The 17,898-nt window shown below is 39.3% G+C and overlaps 1 protein-coding gene across 1 annotated transcript in view; it reads left to right on the forward strand.

The window, feature by feature from the left end:
- Positions 1–16,404: 16,404 nt before the first annotated feature.
- The window catches only part of LOC146544794 (uncharacterized), a 38,546-nt gene continuing 37,052 nt past the window's right edge, over positions 16,405–17,898 (forward strand). Inside the window, 1 exon segment of the mRNA XM_085219981.1 lies at positions 16,405–16,578. Within this exon segment, the coding sequence (XP_085076107.1) occupies positions 16,405–16,578 (174 nt within the window).

Consider the following 17,898-nt stretch of genomic DNA (forward strand, 5'->3'; position numbering starts at 1 on the left):
ATTAAGAGCAATTTGTTCTTTTCAACAGAAATAAGCTTATGAGCATTTTCACTTTGATGGTTTCCATTAACCAAAAAACATGGTCCTGAAGAAAGCCCCCCTACTAACACAGCCCTTTTATATATGGGGCCTCAGACAATAGAGCACGATCTGGTTGATTTCCAACCTCTGTAACGTGAACTGATGGAAAAGAGAGATTGGACCTGATGTATAACATTATTCATAAAAATGAATGCCCCACTGGCAACACAGCGGAAAGGGAAGCTGTGTCTGCATTACCAGTGTGGATGTGGGAATGGGTGAAGACAGACGTGAGCTACCCTGTCCATGCTTCAGGTTGGCCAGATGTAAGCCAGTTCCAGTCTGGCAGCTTTATCGTTAACTTCATGCAGAGTCAGTGTACTGGCTAATATAACCTTCCTCTCAACAAGGTTGTTACCTCACACACAGTTCCCACCGCACTACTTTCGCATTAGAGCTTTTAGTATCTGTAGGTCCAGCACAGGAGTTCAGGTCTGATTTTAGAAATAGCTACAATCTGCAAACAAGAGAATGAAAACTGGGAGATGTGATTTTCTTAGGTCTTTAAGACACGTAAAATTCAAGGAGTAGGAACATACATCTGGTAGAGAAGAGTTCTGACTCTTTTATTGCAAGCATCAAAAACATCATTAAAAAAAATATATACAGCTTCCTCTTTTTTTCCTCATTACTTGGGCTGGAAGCTGCTCCAGAATCTCTCTGCTCAGATTATAAGTTCTATTCCTTTCCTGACTAAATGAACTCATAGGCCATTTATATGCTATTGCTCTCATAGGCCATTTCAATTCTTGTGTTTCTGGATTCAGTTGATTCATCTTTTGTGAATTCCTGCCAATACCTTAGCCATGAACAAGGATTCTTCCTTCCCTACTGCCAATAAAAATAAAGAACTAAAGGATAATCCTACTCTAAAGTGCTAGCAGATTTAGACTAAAGGCAGCCAATGGATACAGAAAAAGGGTATAAAGGGTATAAAGGGTATAAAGGGTATGAAGGGTATAAAGGGTATAAAGAAACCATGGGCAGCATCAGATGGAATGACAGTCATCTCATCTACTCATAAGCCACCTCAGTTTACCTGAGACTGCATTTTTGTAATGTCAAGGTCTAAGCAAGAATTTGAAAGAGCAAAAAAAGAAACATCTGTTTGACTATCTGAAAACAGCCAGGGGCAACAACAACAACAACAACAACAACAACAAAAAAGCAGCCATGAAACAGGTGAACATGTCTGTATCTGTAAATAAAACGATCTGGACTCACTGGTTGAGTGTATACCCAGGGCCAGCTGGTCTGCTGGTCACAAAGGCTGACTTCCTGGGAGTCATAGAATGGTTTGGGTTGGAAGGGATCTTAAGATCATCTAGTTCCAACCCTCTTGCTCTAGGCAGGGACAGCTCCCACTAGAACCAGATTGCTCAAAGCCCCGTCCAGCCTGGCCTTGAACACATCCAGAGAAGAGACATCCACAACCTTGCTGGACAACCTGTTCCAGTGTCTCACCACCCTCACAGTAAAGGATTTCTTCCTACTATCTAGTCTAAATCTACCCTCTTCCAGTTTAAAGCCATTTTCCCTCATCCTGTGGCTACACGCCTGTATAAAATGTTTCTCCCCAGCTTTCCTGTAGGCCCTCTTCAGGTGCTGGAAGGTGGCCATAAGGTCCCCCCAGAGCCTCCCCTCCTCTCCTCTCCCTTTCTCTCCTTGCTGAAGAACTCCATCTCTCTCAGCCTGTCCTTACAGGGCAGGTGCTCCAGCCCTCTGATCATCTTTGTGAACCTGCTCCTTCTTGTGCTGGGGGCCCCAGAACTGGACACAGTACTCCAGGTGGGGTCTCATGAGAACAGAGGGGCAGAGTTACTTCCCTCGAACTGCTGGTCACAATTCTCCTGATGCAGCCCAGGATACTGTAGGGGGGAAGTGAGCAAATGGCTGCGTGATGCTGAGCTGCTGCTGGGTTAAACCACAACTCTGTAATTGCTTAGGATACTATGTGGCCAAATCAGGATGGGAATGGGAGAAAAGGACAGTAGAGTTTTCCAACAGCCAAAGCTACTCTGCAACTTCATCATGCAGTAGATGCCCCTCACAGCTGCCTAGCCCTGCTCTGGAGATCCATTAGGATTCAGGGAGAAAAGTATAATTTATTAAATCAGTAATAAAACTTTTGACTGTGTATGTTTCTTGGGAGGTCAAACTCTAGACAAAGGCCAGGCTCAACTCTACTTAGCTCATGAAGTTTGACATGAGCCAATCCTGCCATGAAATGTCTACAAAACATATTATTTCCTTTATCAGACTCTGAGTTATTTTGTTTCTCATTTACTAGATTTTGTTTTAAAACAAAAGCAATTAATCTAAATGAATGTTATGACTGTACTCTGATCTTCCCCATTATTTCTACGCCCTTTGGAGCAGCTAGTGGTGAAATTTTCTCCTGCTTTATTGATCATAAATAATTTCTACAAGACACCCTTTTGAGTCATCAGCATTTATTAGGCTATCAGAAACATCATTGAAAGCTGGCAGAATACTCATTTACTTGTATATCTTTCTAGTAGCCAAGAGTAAAAGCACACCACTTCCATCAGACATTTAGTCTAAATAAAAGTCATCTTTTTTTAGCCAGCATGAAAGATAACCTGTGCATAGCTACCTTATTTACTTCTGAGAACTGGCAGGCAAAATAGTTCTATCAGCAACTCTTGGCCTTTGGACAGGGTTCCTTGAATATTATAGAATCATAGAATATGACTGAGAAGGCTGCAAAATCTTTCAGTGGTGTCCTACGAAGCATATAAAGTACTCTTTCTTGCATCCATTATGGCAATTCATACCAGTAAGTATAAACTAATTGTTAACATGTGATAAGAACCATAAAGTTGCATTTGTTCTTCTCAGTTTCAGAGGATAAAGACATGCTTCAGCTTCAAACAACCGGGAAGAATAAAGCAGGAGAGTACTGAAATAGAGAAACAAAACAAGATTTTTCACTAGCGCTTTTTATTGTGATTCGACCTTTTGCAAGTATGAATGGGCTTTGAATTCCCATCTCAGTTACACATCTCTCCCTGAAATGATGGGTGAGGGCAAAATAATTGAAAAAATAAGTCTGTAAGAGTTAACAAGAGATTAGTGGTTTCAGATCACTGACTAGAAGACTGTGTATTTACCAAGACTCACCAAATTGGTCTGCTGCGATCCATTGCTCATTTTCCATAATGACAAATTTCATAAATACAACGCTCATTCATGAAACCGCCTAGGCAGTACCTCCCAACGATGCTTTGCTATAGGGATGGTGTTGGGAACCTTCAAAATAGTGCAACAGCTGCAAGCTAGCATAAACCATGTCTGCCCTCTGTTTAGGAGAATGGCAGAACATTTCAAGAAACAAGAGTCTGGTTTGGAGTAGGACCAGGGGTTTTCCTTAAATCTATACTTGCTGAGAAAAGTGCACTCCAAGAGGTCTTCCTAAACTTCAGAGTATGTGGTTATTAGGTCTGTAACTGTCATTAAAAAAAAAAAAAAAAATTGCATTGAAAAAGAACAAAGAAAATGGTGTATGGAGACAAGCTGTGAACTGCTGATACTATACAGATTTTTTCAACTTGTGTTTGCTTCACAAGTTTATGTGATGGAATTCAGTGAATTGTGAACTGCTTTATTATTTTAGGGCAAAACAGAGGCAAGCAATGTAAGACTCTGAATTTGCTGTGCATCCGAATTTACTTGGCTTAAACATCACAGGAATTATAATCCCTGAAATACGAAAATGTTTCTCTTTCCAAGATGCTGCAATACAAATTCAAAGATACCTACAGCATGACAACAAGAGACCTGAGAGTTCTGATTCCCAGTAGCAACCACATCTTCACAATCAGCTGTGAGCTTCTGTTCTGCACTCCCTGCATCTAAGCCCCAACAGTTGAATGTTATGATTGGCTATTGCAACTATTAAAGCAGATGCCATGCCTATAATAAAAGGCATTAAGCTATAATGCTTTGATATGAAATTAGTAGATCATATTTACCTTTATTGTGTCCCAAGAATGCTAAGTACTGGTTAAAAAGTTGATTTTTTTCCCTTCATGATCTCATCCTTTCTTTCATTAAATATTGTGTTCAAGTCCTTTCAAAAACACTGTGCTAAAAACTAAAACAATAATAAAAATAAATAAATAAATGAATAAATAATGAGCAATTGAACACATGTCATAGCAAACACTAACTTTGTATAGGGCTCCACAGCCTGAGGTTCTTCTATATACACTGTAGCACTAATTAAACCCTTATCTAAGTGAAAGATTATGACCAAGTTTTGTTTTTTTTTTGTTTTATAACAGGCTGAGCACAAATACCTTGGTAAAATATAAAATAACCATAGCATACACTGATTGAAGTTGTAAATGTACTAAATAAGGTTCATTTATTCAATAAAAAAGGGGGAAAAAAAATATGCAGGTGTGTTGCATTCCTGGTATGGTTGCAAAAGTAATTAGGGTCAGGCACTGGCAAACTAATGAAATGCAAACATTCGAACTTTCTATATTCTGCTTGCACCTGAAGTTCCACGGGATATTTCTTTGTATTTTCTCTATAGCTTTCTGATCCACAAAATTGACTGTCCAAAGAATCTAATGGGCCCACCAGGAGCTTTGAGCACACTCAAAAATCCATTAGGAAATAAACTAACAAAAGAGTCTGGACAGCACTTGCAATTGAAATCAGATGTGACATCGGCCAACCCAGCCCATGGACTGACAGATGAAGTTGCTAAGCCACCATTCCTCATATTGGAGAAGTTGTGGCTGCCTGGCAAAGGTCCCAGTGATTGGAACAGGGGAAACATAACCCTCATTTTTAAAAAGGGGAAAAATGAATACCTGGGAAATGGCAGGCCAGTCAGTCTCACTTCTTGTCCATAAAGATCATGGAGAAAATCTTCTCATGTTGAGGCATACTGAATACAAAGAAATGACTGGGGACAGTCAACATGGCTTAATGAAGATCAAATAATGCCTAATAATTTTTGTGGCCTTTTACAATAAGGTTACAGTGTTGATGAATAAGGGAAGAGTCACAGTTGTTGTCTACCTGGACTTGTGCAAAGCATTTGGTGCTGCTCTACACAGTATTCTTCTCTCCAAAATGAAAAAACAAATTTGATGAATGGATCTCTTTGTGAATAAGAAATTGGCTGATGGTTGCATTAAAAGCATTGTGGTCAATGGCTCAATGTTCAAGTGAAGACTAGTGACAAGTGATCGCTAATATCAGCTACATGGACATTACACTGCCAGCTACATGGACAGTAGGATTGGGTGCACTCTCAGTAAGTTTGCAGCTGACACTCTGCAAGGACTCTGATAAACAGGTGGGCCCATCTGAACTGCATGAAGATCTACAAGTTCAAGTACAAGGTCCTGGATCAGAGCAGTCCCAAACATGAGTACAGTATGGGCAGTGAGGCTCTAGAGAGCAGGACTGAGAAGAATCTGCGGTTACTGATGGATTAAAAGCTCAACATGAGATGGCAATGTGAGCCTGCAGTCCAGAAAGCCTACCATATCCCGGGCTACAGCAAAAAGCGTGATCAACAGCATGAAGGAGGTGGTTGTTCCCCTCTACTCTGCTCTCTTGAGGCCCCACCTGAACTAATACATTCAGCTCTCGGATCTCCAGCATAAGAAGGACACATGCCTGTTCAAATAGGCCCAGAGAAGGGCCACAAGGGTGTTGGAGCACCTCTCCTATGAAGACAGACAGAGAGTTGGGGTTATTTAGCCTCGAGAAGAGAAGGCTTTGAGGAGAACTTGTATTGGCATTCCAGTGCCTACAATAAAGATAAGGAGAGACTCTTTATCACACAGTATATTGATAGGACAAGGGGGTAATTGTTTTAAGCTAAAGACTAAGTTTAGGTTAGATATTACGAAGAAATTCTTCGCAATGAGACTCATGTAGCAAAGAAAAAGGCTGCCAGGAGAAGTTGTGCATATCCCATCCTTTCAAGTGTTCAAGGTCAGGTTGGATGGTGCTTTGAACAACCTAATCCAGTGGAAGGTATCCCTTCCCATGGCAGAGGGGTTTGTAACTCTACTGTTTTTAATGTTCCTTCTAACCTAAACCTTCCTATGATTCTATAAATCCTTGGTGCTACCTAGATCTCCAAACAATTTATGGAAAATACATCTCTGAACCACTTAAGCAGACATATGGTATTGTGATGGTATGTGTGCATGCTAGTGAGAACAAGCTATGCTATATTGTGCAGTGTAATGGGAACTGATCGTGAAAGAGTGATTTGAACATCAAATACCCAAAAGTCTAGTGGAAAGCAGGAAATAGGGCTTATCTCCAGCATATTCTCACATCTATTTCACAAATGAGCAAGCTTTTCAGCTGAGATCTTCAGATGGAAAGGATAAGTAGACAGTCTACTGCGCTAGCCACTCAGTACTGAATGCTGATTGCTCAAAGGAGCATTCCTCACCAAGACTCATTTCAGCTCTGAGAAGTTGATGAGAATCTTCCTCTTGACTTGAGGGTGCATTGGATAGAGCCCCAATCTTACACACTTTATGTTCCACTGAACTCAGCAGAATGTCTGGATGTGCAAGGATGGGATTGCTGCTGTTACTATTACCTATTGTCATTATTAACCATCAAAATAAATACAAGCCATGAGTTTTCCCATACATAGTAATTAAATATGTTTCTTCTATCCTCTGCCATTTTTTGCATTAGAGGATCTTTATTGTTTTGTTTTATTTCTGATGAATGTGGCAAGTTTAGTAGAGAGTTTGGTAAGTGGGTTTTGTATTGTTTCAGGTTAGCTACAATACACAGAATAGCTTCATCCTGTTTATGTGTTTTTGAATAAAACACTTTAATCATACATGATAACTCATCTTTTCCTGCCACCTAGTGACAAAAACTGCAGCCTAACAAGTTTATGGACATTTTATTCTGGTCTTTTTTTTTTTTTTTTTTTTTGATCATGCAGAGGCAATTAAATACAGCCATCAACTTGTATTTTCTGACCATTCCACAGCACTTTATGTGATCTGAATGTGGAAGACAGCACAGTTTATATTTTGCCCTGCTATATCGTCTTTTTCATAATTTTATCTCTCAGCCTGCACACAATGACAAGATCAGTCTTGCAATGGAGAAAGTATGTCACTAGCACAGAAATCCATGTGTCTTAGTGAAACTTGCATTCTAACCTGGTACATCATCTGTGGAGAATCTTTCTGCCTGTCTACTGAAATTGAAGGCATTTTATTGATGTCAGTACTTATATAGTTAAATGTAAGCATATGTCTTAAATGCTTTGGTCAACCAAATCTTTCATCTCCATTCCAAAATAACGTTGTTATGGGGCTATTATATGAAATGAGAGTTTTTTTCTAATCCCCATCCAACCATCACCTTTTCATAACGTATGAAATAATTTTATGGCTGCTTTTACAAAGACATGAAAGTGGACACCAGAAACCCATTTCTGTTTTTTTTTTTTTTTTAATACCACCTGAGATTCAAAAGTATTTCTATAAGACTTCAATATGCTGCATGATTTTTCCTTAATTAAGAAACCTCATTCAGATCCCATTAAAATTATTATTAAAAAAAAAAATCAACAAGCCTCAATACATATTAGGTTAGACTCAAGATAAACCCATGGAGAAAATGATGGTGACATTCAGCCTCTGTACAGCGTATACATAATTATTGGCAGGACTGGAAAGCAAATTACTTTTGCCTGTTTTTCCAGACAATGTCAAAATCATCAGATAAGGTGAGTGAGACTGACAATATGCATTAACACATCATTGCTAACTTTACATTAAACATTGCAGCCTTATTAACAACAGCTGGCCACCTGGCTGTACTCACTGCAACAATTTTACAGACAAGAATTAACAAAGCAAAGCCATTATTTTGCATAATTTCCAGTGAATGGTGGCATTATTTTCTACTCTCATAAGGGGGTAATGATGCTATATCTCATTTTGTATGTCAGACACAGGCATTATTAATAAAAACGCTGTGCATCTGGGGAATTTTTTGTAGGTGCTTGATTGCAGAAGATTTATGTGTGTGATTTTCTTTGTCTGTGATACCACACTGACCCATAAAAAGTCTCTCTTCGAATAACAGTATATTCCATCATAGAAATTTGACTGTCATTTGACATGTCAAATTTGACTGTGGTTAACAAGATTATCTATGCCAAAACATTGCACATTTAATTTCAAATATAAAAGAAAAAAACTTCATATAAAAATTACATGTTAATAAGAAGCATTTGTGAAAAATGATTATGAAAACTCTATCTGGATTTCTAACTGGAGTCAATGGAAAGTAATAAGAAGATGTATAAAATAATAAAGCATCAGCTGAATTTTATAACCATCTTGCAGAAATAAAGACAAATTCATAACCAGATCTTTTTTTTTTTTATCAAATGAATGATGTGACTTTTCTCTAACTTCTGTTTTCTCCTTCTTCTTCAAGTCTCTTCAGTTACATTACTTTGCATCTGAGTGAAGAATGGAAGAGATCCATATCTCTAAAATAATAATTAAAAAGAAAAGTCAAGGCCAACACTATTTTGTAGTTTCCATTAAGTCAAGCCAGCTGTCCTATTCCCCAGACACTCCAGTGACACAAGTACAGAGGGCTCTCTGAGAGATAATGCAATCACAGAATTGTAGGGGTTGGAGGAGACATCTGCAGTTGATCTAGTCCAGTCACCTTAGTAAAGCAGGTTCCCTAGAATAGGTTGCCCAGGAAAGCATCCATGTGGATTTTGAACATCTACAGAGGAGAAACTCCATACCACATTTTTCCTAGTCTTTCTTTGGTTATTGACATACTTAGTCTCTTACGAAGTTCACCATTGCAATTCTATTTATTGTTTTGTTTCTTCTGTGCCAGATCCCAAACTCCTCTATCTCAGTTACTGCATCCAAGGCTGTCCCCAACCTTCACATTTCCAACCAGTCCTTCCTTGTTTGTAATAATAAAGTCCAGCATCACACCTCTCCACACTGGGTTCTCCAATGCCTGCTTCAGCTCAAAAAACATTTCTGAAATAGAGAACCTCACTCCATCATATTCCATTGGAGATCATTGTAATGTAGTGTCAGTTGACATTCCTGTGCCTTTGAATGCCATGGATCGCACCCTAACAGCGCAAAACAAATTAACAGGAGAACTGCCGGCTTTTTCTTTTCTAACAGTGACGAATGGTCAAGCCATATCTTTGATGGATCGAAATAGAATTAAGCATGCATTCACATCTGTAAAACTTCAGGAACTTCATTTCTATATTTTCACAGTGAATGATTAAGAGGAGTAATAGTGGTGCCTAGCAACAAAAAAATATTCAAGAAATAATAACCTGAAGTCCAAGCATATTAGTCATACCGTAGTGGTTGGATTGTTCTGACTATGCCCAGGCACCTGTCTTCGCATTGCTGTCAGTGCAGAACAAAGCAGTGAAGTCAGTGGAGTCATGGTGCAATCCACCTTATCATAAATTAATTGTCAGTATTTGGAGACCAAGATCACAGACTGAACTCTGACATAGGCAGGCAGGGTAGAAATACTCATGCTGGAGACACCTAAAGATATCTGTAGCTTCTTGCTGACTTGATATTAATTCAAAACTTTTGTGATATAATTTTTTGCTTCTCATTTGGCAAGATACAAGGAAAATTATGTGTAAACATAATCCAAAAGGCCACTTCACTGCAGCTGTTTCTCTTTGTCTGGTTAAAGGGCTAGCTATCCAAGGACCTCACATGAAGATGTTCTGATTGCAGATGCTGATACACTTGGGTGTTTTTCAAGTTCAATTGAAAATATAAGTGCTTATAAGGAAGGGTTTAGAAGAACCCCCAGTTTGTAGAACAGGTATTTAAAATAGCTATGTCTTTTTATGTCACTATTAAAAAAACACACAATTTTATTTAGACTCAAGGTACGTACAACATCCATCGTAGACACAACTTGTGGCATGAATGTCTTTAGTCTTTTTTCTAAATTATACATGACTTAACCAGAATTGATTCCTGGAAAAATTAAGCTATTGTCAAATCAGTGAATAAACCCTATCCAAATTTACTTCTCTAACCACATCTCCAAGCAGCCATTCTGTACACGTATTGACCTGTTTGCAGAAGGTGTGATGAAATATATGTAAGGCTTGGTAATTCTTGCATCAAAACCCTAGAAAGGAAATGCTGTGACAACAGCAATGGAAAATGAATGTGTCAGTTTTAATTACATTGGTATTTATATATTCAGCGTAGATTCTTGTACATTTAGAAATAGATTGAGACAACTGGCTGGTGTAAAACTAGCCATGGAAGAGATGTCATATGGTTATAGCTGTAAGCCTGCACGAAGTATAGACATAGATGGACTTCTAGCTCTGTCTTTTTTATGAGGGCTGCTCAGAAAGTAATGCCCCTTATTTTGTTATGTTGGCCCACATCAGAGGCGGATGTTGGTGGTATGTCAGTAGAGGCTGAACCTTCCCACCAATATTTCATTACTTCTTGTTGCCATGAAACAAATGGCAGGAGGGGAGGGACAGTCTGATAAAATGACATCTGACATAGAAGTGAATATGAAGCAAAGGTGTGACACTGAATTCCTCCATGCAGAAAAAAAAATCAATGCTTGCTCAACATTTATGGAGACCAAAGAGTGCATGTGTGCACAGTGAGGTGGTAGGTGGTGTGCTTCAGGACTGGTGACACTGACAATGGTCTGCCCCTGCTGGTGTAGGTTTTGACAAGCTTGGCATGCAGGCACTTGTTTATTGCTGGTGAAAATACAGAGCTAATGGTGGTGACTGTACTGGAAAACTGCTTTGTAGCTCTATCAAATTGTGTCATAGCACTTTTTGTAATTGGAGGATCTTGGTCTCAGGGTCAGTGTGCTATTTTCAGGCAACCTAATCATGTTGTATGCTGTTTTACAAGGTGTTGTAAGCAGGAGCACTTCTCTACTTCTCACATCTATCCCCTTTCTTCCTCCACATACCAGACGAAGGATACTAATTCGCTGTCGTTCCATAATAGCAATAAATCATTACTAACACTCAGTGACCACTGTGCAGACAGGGATACAAAGGAAACTTTTACTTCTTCTCTTATGAACATGTAATCCAATTTACAATCTCACTGCAAGTTATGGGAGTCAAGGATATGTGCCCAGATCCCACACAGAATCTCTGTGCAGCACTGAACTAATTCCAGGGAAATACTTAGGCTTTCATTTACTAAAGGCCATGAGAGTCTGATGGAAGGAATTAGTTACGTGCCAAGTATTATTAATAACATTAACATATTAAATACTATCCACTTACTGCCAAGCAAAATAAATCATCTCAGAATAGTGGGAAAATCTTATTCAATAAAAAAGAACAGAAGACACAGAATTGTTTTTTCTAAGGTCTTAACTAAGGAATATATCATTTAAGATCTCAGACCACATGCAATTTTGGGGGTGTTGTCAGACATTTTCTTCATTTCTCTGTCACCAAGCAGCAGGCTGATCCACAATCATGTTGTCAGTTAGTGGGGACTTCCAGTAGATTTTCTACTCATCTGGGACTAGAGGAACCCTGACATAAAAGCTGGGTCTCCAGTTTTATATATATATAAAAATTAGCTTTCCCTTGGGATACAAGAAAGGCCAGTGCACTCATAGCCCATGCCCTCAGTGAAAAGCCTCCCTTGCAGCAAGACAACCTCAAAGCCAAACATCTCAGGGAAAAGGAAGGAGGGAGATGACTGGCACTGCTGTCTGCACAGGCTGCCAGCATGCCTGACTGTCGGCTTTGTTCCCTGGGAGCCAAAAGTAACTCCAGCTACCTACTTACAGACACTGCCTGCTATTTGCTACTTTTAAGCAAATGTCATAAAAACAACCTAGTTGGGGGAAAAAAAAAAAAAAAAAAAAAAAAAAAAGTTTCTCTCATTGCAACCTTTGTATCCATTACTGTCCTTTCCCAACTACCATGGCTTTGATTTTCCCTGGTTCAGGCAGAAAAGCTGCTGCAAATATCTCTGCTTTGCTTGGGATTGTCGGTACAAATCTATCCTGTCAAGGGTAATTGAGCCCATTATTGGTCATAGGACTAGAAATTTGACTTTGTCCATGTCATTCACTTGAAACCACACGAAATATTACATGTCATATAATTAGGTGAAGTCTCAGACTGTGTAGAAGAACTTTTAAACCATGAAAAGTCAGGTCTTTTTGTGGCCTTGGACCAGCACAGCAGTAAAGAGCCAGCTGTCTTTACTAGCAGAGCAGCTGAAGTACTTTCTGTCATTAAAAGATCAGAGGAAATACACTGCTTTCTGAGTAGCATGGAGAAGCAGATAAATATCATGTTGATTTTCATGTATGTAGGTTCCTCTAAAAGTAACGTCTCCTATTTATTTCCATGGAAATTAGAACCAGTACGAAGTGCAAGATAGCACCATTTGATATAGAAAATTCTCAGCTATAAAACACTATTTTTCAATATAGTCACCACCATTAGCTCTGCATTTTCACCAGCCATGAGCAGGAGCATGCATGCCCCACTCCTAAAAATCTGCATCAGCAGAGGTGCTGAAACGCATCACTCACTGCCTCACTGTGCTCACATCCACTCTTTGATCTCCACAAATGTTCAGCAAGCATCAATGAATGTCAATCAATGAGGAACTTCTTCTTAGAAATTGTGATGGTACCACAGAATGGCTCCAAAATTAATTTCCAGGATTGTGCAATAACCTTCCGTATGTAAAGCTGAATTTAGTAGGAATTCAGTGGAAAAAAAATCTTGCTCTGCTAAAAAAGAAAAATAAAAATTTCATAGTATTTCAATTTTGAATCCTGCATGTCTTTCCTTTTCCTCTACAAGATTGTTACTCTTATCCAAACTTTCATGCAGAACAATGGCCTGTGAAAATGAATGTATAAATGCCACTAATTGCATCAGCTCATGCGCTATCTCTAAATATCATGTGGGGAAGAACATTGAAGGAAAACATGCAGAAATGTTATACACCATGATGACTTCATTCAAAAAATTTCTTGGTGATAAAAGAGGAAGCAAAATGCATAGTACATTCACAAGCAGTATGGCTCTTACAGTTCTTTAGAGCTATTAGCCTAAGATTAGCATCATTTTACAGCCAGCCCCAAATTCAGGCACTTTTATTGATACTATTTTGGCAGAATCTAATGTTAGTAAGAGGTAGAAGTATTTTTAATAGTTGGAAAAAGAATTTCCTGTTCACCTATATTTAGAGCTCTTCCAGAGTGTTTTGTTCTCTTCTATTTAGATACAGCTTTAACAGCTAACCTGTTAATGAATGGCTACAGAGATTTCCTCAGGCAGATCTAGTCCTGATGAAAAACTAAAGTGAATGTTTCTAAGCAGCATTGTTCACTGGTGATATTACATTTGAAATATAAAACTTCTCATAAGATTTATCTGGGAAAGAAATCTGGAACAACCATATTTCAAATTCCAGTGGTTATCCTTACAGACTTCTGTTTGTTAGCCATGATGACAAAATTCATGTTGCTATTTTATATTCCAACCCTTTTTCTTCCTGTGGTTAATTTATTCCAGGTGAAAGTTTTGGAAAAACTCTGTTTGTAGAATCTTCAAATAGCTAGGATCTTGAAGTAGGTTGTATTAAATAGTATTACATACAGTACTCGTCAGAAATTAAAATGGCATGTCTCAGTAATGATAAACAGTGAAGGATGGCAGAGGGAATACCACATCCTCCTGCACTGAGAACCAAGAAGAAATCCTCTTGGGAAGGTGAAAATAGATCTACCAAGGATGAAAGAAAAAAGGACATAGTGTGAGAGGATGCCATTTTCTCAGCCTCAGGCAAAAGACATCACATTTTTACCAGTTAGAGAACAGTGTTGCTGCTGGTTACAAAACGGTTGTGATAGAGTTCAGTTTTGCTAAATTCAAAGGAATTTATATATGAAATCATAAAATTGTAGAATCATTTGAGTTGGAAGGGGCCCTTTGAGGTTATCCCTGCAATGAACAAGGACGCATATCACTAGATAGTTACTCAGAGCCTGATCAAACCTGACCCTGAGTATCTCCAAGGATGGGACATCTACCACCTCTCTGGGCAACCTGTTACAGTGCCTCAGCACTTACAGTAAGTAAAAAACTTCCTCCTCATATCTGATCTAAATCTCTTTTTTTTAGTTTGAAATCATTTCCCCTTGTCCTATTACTGCAGACTCTGCTGAAGAGTCTTACAGCCCTGCTATCTTATAGCCCTCCTTTAGATACTGAGCGGCTGCTATAAGGTCTCCCTGGAACCCTCCCTTCTCCAGGCTGAACAGCCCCAGCTCTCTCAGCCTGTCCTCTCAGGGGAGGTGTTCCATCCCTTGGATCATTTCTGTGGCCCTCTGCAGGATGTGCTCTAACAGGTCTGTGTCTCTCCTGTACTGAGGATTCCACATCTGAATGGAGACAAGATGTTAGGGGAAAAAAATGTTTCAATGGAAGAATAAAACTCAGTGAGGCCGAGGAAATTAAATCATCACACAACGCTGCTCTCTTAACTAACGTGTTAAGTGGTACCAATCATCTGCATCTCTTACAAATTTGAATTATTTCAGGACTAAGCCGCAGAGGAAGTGCTGAATTCTCTTCTGGATGGGCTTTTCTTAGTTGCCTTCTGTTGCAATGAATTTTGTGGGTGGTCTTCTACTCCATATCTCCGACATGTAAAAGGGCTTGCTGGCTCACTGACACTACCGTTTTATGTTTATCCTACATAACTACATGAAGTAGCACTGTGGAGTTGGTCAGACAGTGAACGTTTACTCTTGTCTTGACGAAATTACACAAAGACTTCAAGAATACAAACGAAAAGTTTTAAACATGATTCTCTTCCTATTTATTCAATTGAAGACACATACTCCCAGTCTTACTGTGGTTTCTTTTTGACTACATGCAATTCTTCATGGGATTTTATGTAATAGCATCTTAATTTAATTGCTAGCTTCCTGGACCCTTCTCTAACACTGTTTGTAGAAGCATTCATCATGATCTCGACCATGCAGGCACCAGCTTTCCCATGTTACTGTTGCCCACTATGTTTTTGGTAGTTCAGATTCTGCATAAGAAAACCACAAGCTCTAGTGCTTAATGTGCCAAATTCTAAACCAGTTTATATCAGCACAGCTTCACAAGATCAGGAAAGCAATGCCACTTGATATTAACTGACACCACACCCACAGTCCAGGCGAAAAGTTCACATTTGGTGAATAAATTGAGATGGTGGATATTTGAGTATGTGTATTTAAAACAGAAGATTCCCAATCAATTCACAGACATGGCTTAATAATTTCAGCAGTAATTTTGCATGATTTTAAACTACAAAAACTAGGAAGATGTATGAGGAAGAGGCACTTAAATTGTAGTGTGGATTTTTGAGGCTATTCTCTGTACCTGGGATCTCCTAATTTTTAAATGCACACCAACCTATACCATTCTTAAAGCAGCCAGACTGTTCATCTGTGTGCTACAGAACTATAATCCTCTGAGCAGGGAAACTAGGAACAACTGTGTGGCTACTACAACACTGAGTGTGTTGGTGTGTTTGTAAATCTCCAGTTTCACAAACTAGCCCAGGGTTTTGAATAAGCTCAATTTGTAAAAGTTCACTGACCTGATCACCCAGAGGGGCAAGGTTGTTCAGGGTCTAAGAAAACAGTGTGTTCTTTAGGTCATATTTCTTTGCTAATTTAGGGGAAGACACTCTTCCTGTTCATTTTACAGACCAGCAGTTTCCCAAAAGGTGCTGGGATCTGGCCATTCTGTCACAGCCCTGCATTTCCAGGGGAGTCAGTGAAGAAGGCCTTAACAAGTAATGTGAGATTCAGTCTCATATTTCTTTACTACCACTGCCACAAGGTATTTCAGGAATAACTTTTAAAAGACCTCTGATTTATTCAACTGCTTCTGAAATTTTCTTGTACAGTGAAGAGATTCTGGACAGAACTACCATAGAAATGTACAGTGTTAAAAACTGAGATCTTGCAGCACAAAAATTTCACAGCGATGCTTCAGTGATTGTCCTGGCTTTATCAGAAAGATACAGATAGCATGTCTTAGAAAACAATGAACCAAAGGCAATAAGGTTAATAAGGTTACATCTATGTGTCCTAAGACATCTGCCAAGGAAGAAGTGCTCCCCTCCAGGCTGGGCAATGTAGGTCTTCTAACACCTTCCATAAGGACAAGACCTAAGAAAACCGTCGATCTTGAGATGATGTAAACCTGGAAGAAAAATGATGAAGGTTAAAAGTGCTAAAGATGAGATGACAGAGGATGAAGAAAAGGCAAATGATGTGAGAGTCGAGAGCTCGAAACAGATGGAGAAGGAACTGGAGGGAAACCAGAGAGAGAATAAACCAGCCCAGCAGTGCCCACAGCTCACAGATCTCCAGACCATGCCATATAGAGTAGATGACACCCATACTGTTATACACTGATCCCTTCACAACAGGCTGTTCCAAATGCCTGAAATTATGAGCCCTCTTGAGAGATACACTTCAGTGTAACGACCAGGAAACACATTTGAAAGAGGACAAGAGCATATGAGTGTGGGACCTTCTGGGATAACACTAGGAGATCATGTGAGGTTTCAGGTCTGCTAGAGCAAACCTGAACCATCTTGTCCATATTTCTTGTATGGTGATATCTTTTTAAAATGCTACTCCAAGAAACAAACCTGGATTTTATCCCAGAGGAAACCAGTTGGTTCACTCCAAAAGAGATGTGAGCTAAAACATGTAAATAAGAAGTTGACTAATGAATATCCTGCTGTGTTGGAATAAGTGAAAGCTTTTTTTTTTTTTTTTTTTTTTTTTTCAAATTTTATTTAATTCTTGCTAAACTTGCGTGAAAGCCACACAGAAGAAAAATAAAATCAATACGTAACTGCCTGGACTCAAGCCTAAGCCTCACACAGCTCCGTTTTTGACAAGGAAATGAGATAGGTCAGCCCAGCAGTGGTTTCCCTGAAGATAACAACACTGATGTGGAGACAGCTCCTTTGGCTCTGAGTTGTTTTTGCTCAGGGATTATTCAGAGGCAATATTTGAGTTGGGAGGACATTGCTTTGCTTCATCTCCATGACATCAAGGATCTAACTGTGGTCATTATGATCCCGTGTGCACAGACCATGTCCAATCACAGAATCACAGAATGGCCCGGGTTGGAAGGGACCTCAAGGATCATGAATCTCCAACCCCTCTGCCACATGCAGGGCCAACAACCTCCACATTTAATACTAGACCAGGCTGCCCAGGGCCCCATCCAACCTGGCCTTGAACACGTACAGGCACAGGGCATCCACAACCTTTCTGGGCAGCCTGTTCGAGCACCTCACCACTCTCATAGTAAAGAACTTCCCCCTGATATCTAACCTAAATCTTCTCTCCTTCAACTTAAAACCATTTGAATCAGAGGCCAACAATCCTTTCTCATGTCACATAGCTCCTACAAACACAAGCAGTGTTTGTACATTTTGGACAGAACCATGGTGTTATTTTACCAGCCTGCCTTTAGTTCATTCAGTTTGCCATTATATCTTGGCACACCGTTAGATGATTTGCAGGACCTTTCACGTTGTTTCTTATAAGAGGAGATGGGCTGTGGAGCCCAGCATCTTTTAGGCAGTCTTGCTAGCTGTAGTGAAGGTATTATGTTGTGCTATTCCTGTTCCCAAATATTTTTCAGCTACCTCACGGAAAACTTTTGCAAGGTTTCTTCTCATGGTT

Source organism: Meleagris gallopavo, chromosome 3 (genome assembly GCF_905368555.1).
Source record: "Meleagris gallopavo chromosome 3, MGAL_WU_HG_1.1, whole genome shotgun sequence".
Taxonomy (NCBI): domain Eukaryota; kingdom Metazoa; phylum Chordata; class Aves; order Galliformes; family Phasianidae; genus Meleagris; species Meleagris gallopavo.